At 52.9% G+C, this 4,013-nt stretch overlaps 1 protein-coding gene across 1 annotated transcript; it reads right to left on the bottom strand.

Annotated features, from left to right (window-relative positions):
• Positions 1-269: 269 nt before the first annotated feature.
• On the bottom strand, positions 270-2,669 carry LOC133910194 (polygalacturonase-like). Its single transcript, XM_062352706.1, has 4 exons — positions 1,932-2,669; positions 1,540-1,829; positions 814-1,048; positions 270-710 (listed from the first exon to the last, which is right to left on the bottom strand). Exons 1-4 carry the CDS (start codon positions 2,379-2,381, stop codon positions 492-494), a joined length of 1,194 nt encoding a protein of 397 aa, XP_062208690.1. The 5' UTR covers positions 2,382-2,669; the 3' UTR covers positions 270-491.
• Positions 2,670-4,013: the final 1,344 nt, after the last annotated feature.

Below are 4,013 nucleotides of genomic sequence, written 5' to 3'. Positions count from 1 at the left end.
TTCGAAAAAAAATTCTTCTTGTTTTCTCGGCAGGAAGGAAACACTCCAAATTTGTTTCAGAAATTGATATGGGTTGGGTGCAAGTGTATATTAAGCCATGCCCAACTCAATGTTTGCAATCTAAATTGCATTTGCAGTTGTAGGTATAACAAGGGATGCATGCGCTCGGATGCGGTGTGCGGTACGCGCGACTGTGCGTCTAATTATCTGATCTTTAATCGAAACGATCCAAGCTTTTCTCATCTTGGAAAGGAGCTTCTTTATGCCCTGCTGCGCAGATTGCACTGTCTTATTTATTAGATGATGTTAGATAATTAAACGTGAAATCCGATTCTAAGTGACTTTTATATGTACCCAGTCACTCATCTTACAATAGGAAGAGAGAGAGAAGAACCAACAGATGTTCCACTATTCATCTACGATCGTAAGTACTATACATTCGACGTATGTATATATATACACGTGATTATGCTACTGTCCGGTTCGTTATCTCAGAGGCAGCTCGGGGGCAGCACGAGCCCAAGAGTGATCCCCTGCGCGTTCTGGCAGTACGACTTGGCGACCCGGTTCCGGTACGTCAGCGCCACGTCCTGCAGGCTGATGCCGCTGCACGGGTTGCTCCGGCTGCAGTCGAAGTTCACCGCCACCGGCGTCGCCGACGACCCCCGGATGTCCACGTACTTCACCTCGCTGATCTTGATACTCGAACTCTGCATAACAATACATATATGCATGGGAAGCAATATGAGAAACCGTAGTGACTGGCTAGTGAGCCAGATGCATGTACGTGTACCGATGCGTGTGCTGCTTTACCATTCTGGGGCAGCCTCTGCCGTTGGGGCAGTAGTTCTGGTCGATGATGATGGGGTTGTCGACGCCGGACATGGTGGCGTCCATGAAGGTGACGCCCCTGACGAACCCGCGCTTGGAGCCGCCCCATGTCTTTATCCTCAGACCGTTCATCGTGCCGGTGAACCACGTCGTCTTCACCGTCACGTTCTGCACCGCCTCCACTGCCATGCCTTGCTGCATGCCCAGGCTCCCAATGCTGAACAGGTTATAAAACAAAGTCGATTTAAGTGGTGGGTTAGGTACAACTCCAGAACAAGAATGGATATCGTGCACGCCATGCGTGCCAACAGAGTACCGCACCAGGTCCGGTCCGTTTCCACTCACGTCGCCACCAGTACGACCTCAAGATTTTACAAGGCCTACGAAGACTATAATATATGTTTGGGTACCTGGGACAAAGGATCTCGCACGATCGATTTCCTAACACTAGCGACCTGTGACGGAGGCCAAAAATTGTCACCGGAAAAGGTAATATTACACCAAATTGACATGGCTTTCTAAATTAGCGAGTATATTGATTGAGATTTTCAAATTAGTGGCTAATTAATTTGAGAGACAGAGAAGGAAAGAAACGAGGAAGGAAGAAAAGAAGTATACTCAAACTGCATTAAACCTCTTGATTTAATTCCTGATGACATTTTGCGTAATCCGTGCAGACAAACAGCCGCGCATCACGCACTGACGTACCTGATGCCGTGGCCGGGGCCGCAGGCGACGCGCTCGATCCAGAGGTGTGAGTTCCCCGGCCCGACGGAGATGCAGTCGTCGCCGGTGTGGATTCTGGCGTCGTACACCGACACATGGCTGGACATGTGGACGTGTATCCCGTCCGTGTTCGGGCTGTCCGCCGGCGCCTCCACCGTCACCCCGCGCACCGTCACGCCGCGGCACTGCAGCACGACCACGTGGAACAGCTCGCTGTCCACCGACCGCACCCCGTCCACCACCACGTCCCTCGAGTTCGAGATCGTCAGCGACTGCGTTCATGCACGGACGGCGAGGCAAGTTAGTGTCGTCGTCACGTACGTACCAAACGCAACTTAAGAGAGAAAAAATTCGAGTTTTGACAACGCACGCACCGACGCGCCGGTCGGGCAGCCGCCGTGCCTCCGCCGTTTGCATGCCCAGAGCGCCCCGCCGCGGCCGTCGAGGGTGCCGCCGGAGACGGTCAAGCCCTCCACGTTCTCGAACGTGATCCACCTGCCGGACGAGCCGCGGCCGCCATACCCCTCGGGGGCGACGACCGTGCCGGCGATGGAGAACGTCACGGCGCGGCTGCTGCACGGGCCGGAGAACGTGGCGAGCCCCACCAGGAACCGGCCGGGTGGCACGTACACGGTGGCCGGCGTGGGCGAGCGGCACGCGTCGGCCCACGCGCGGAGGAACGGCCCCGCCGAGTCCGTCACGCCATCCGCGCGAGCGCCGTAGCGCAGCACGTTGTACATTGCGCCGGCGGCCGGGTCCGGGACGAACAGGAGGGCGGCGTGCAGGTGCACGAGCAAGCTCAGGACCGGCTTAGCCATGGCCATGTGTTCCGGCCGGCAGGGTGAGCTGATGTGATGCCGCGGACTTGCAGGTGATGGTTAGGTACGCCTCTGGTGATGTGTTAACATGCACATGTGTATTTATAGTAGTGACATGTACTGACGAATCTGGTTAGCATTTGGGAGTGAATTAAGTGGGCGAACAAGAACTTGAGAGCATCGCCGCAGGACGTGGTAAGCAGCTGAGTGCGAGATTCAGAAACCAAACCTTGGAGACGAGACCAGGCTAGTTAGTAAACTTTTACATGCGGCGTTGACCATTGGAGAGTAGGATAAAGTACGAGTTTGGTGAGTTCTTCGAAACTACTCATGTCATGGCAGGCTGTGCACTTCCCATGCGTATATTGCTTTTGCCGAATTGATCGCGGTGGTGAGAGAAAACAATGTGCACACGACCGCCAGCAATACTTGCATAAGTTTTTCCTGAATTGTTACTCAAGATGTAGGTTTTTCCGTCTATTTATATTGATATAGTGGGAAAAAATATAAAATAGCATAGCAATGATGTCGAGAGTTAATTCCTGACAATGATTACATGTGTATTGGTGGAGGGGTGCGTAAACAACGATTACAGGGCACGTATGCTATGAACTTAAGAACATAAGGCTTATCTAGGTTCAGGTCTGCAGAAGAATAATAGCCATACGTCATGTGTATTTGGTTATAAGTGTTTCGGAATTGGTTCCCCCCTTACAAACCAGATCCTCCTCTCTTTATATACCAGAGAGAGAAAGAATTTACAAGTGGGCCCCTTTTGCTCTGAAGATATTGTCGAGCCCATCCCATCCGTCGTACACCTCTATGCTCACCTCACCCCGGTCAGCTGACCTACCCTGTCCCATCACTGGTCTCGCTCGCGCGCCTATGAAGCAGTCTGTCATGCCTGCAAGCCCGTCCCATAGCATTTAATGCTACATGATGGGGCATGGCACCTCTGTACTGGCAACGACCTGTCTGCCAGGGAAGAGTGCCTAGGGAAGGAAAGACACTTGAGTGGAAAGCATTTAATGAAAATAGGCTGGTTGTGGGATTTCCTTCTGTGGTAAGGATTCTGGTCACAAAGGCATAGACTGATCGCATGAGCGCAGACTGGTCACGCGATGCTCCCAACTGGAATCGCCAACAGGAGACCCCCTATTCTATACACCGACAGTAGCCTCTAAGCTTCCTCGCGGATGTGGTGGTCTGAGCGGCTTGCCGCGTGGTCACGGGTGGAACTGGTCGTGCCACATGGACCCCAGGTCAACACAAGTTCACCCCGGGAGTGGCCATCAACGCAGTCCACTTTTGTGGTGGGGCCATAAAATCGCATCCCGATGGGAGATTTTAAACATCTAGAGAGAGAGAGAGAGAGAACGTTGGAGAGAGTCTTCATGGGATAGAGAGACATTAACTTCCGCCGGATCCGAGGGAATTTTTCAGCCCCTCACACGCGGCCTTTCAAATTTTGAGACGGCTGGGCTCTGCACGTCGGTTGGGGATATCGCGTCGATCTTATAAATTAGAAAACCTAAGCTTGCCCATGAATCCTTTCACCATCTCCCACAACTCCTAAGCGATAGCGCTTAGAGCCCTTCGTCCCCATCTCCACCCGTGTTCCAACAGCCACCCCCACCG

The sequence above is a fragment of the Phragmites australis genome, chromosome 2, assembly GCF_958298935.1.
Source record: "Phragmites australis chromosome 2, lpPhrAust1.1, whole genome shotgun sequence".
Lineage (NCBI taxonomy): Eukaryota > Viridiplantae > Streptophyta > Magnoliopsida > Poales > Poaceae > Phragmites > Phragmites australis.
Note: the sequence above shows the minus strand (reverse complement) of the source record. Positions and strands in the feature narration are given on the sequence as shown.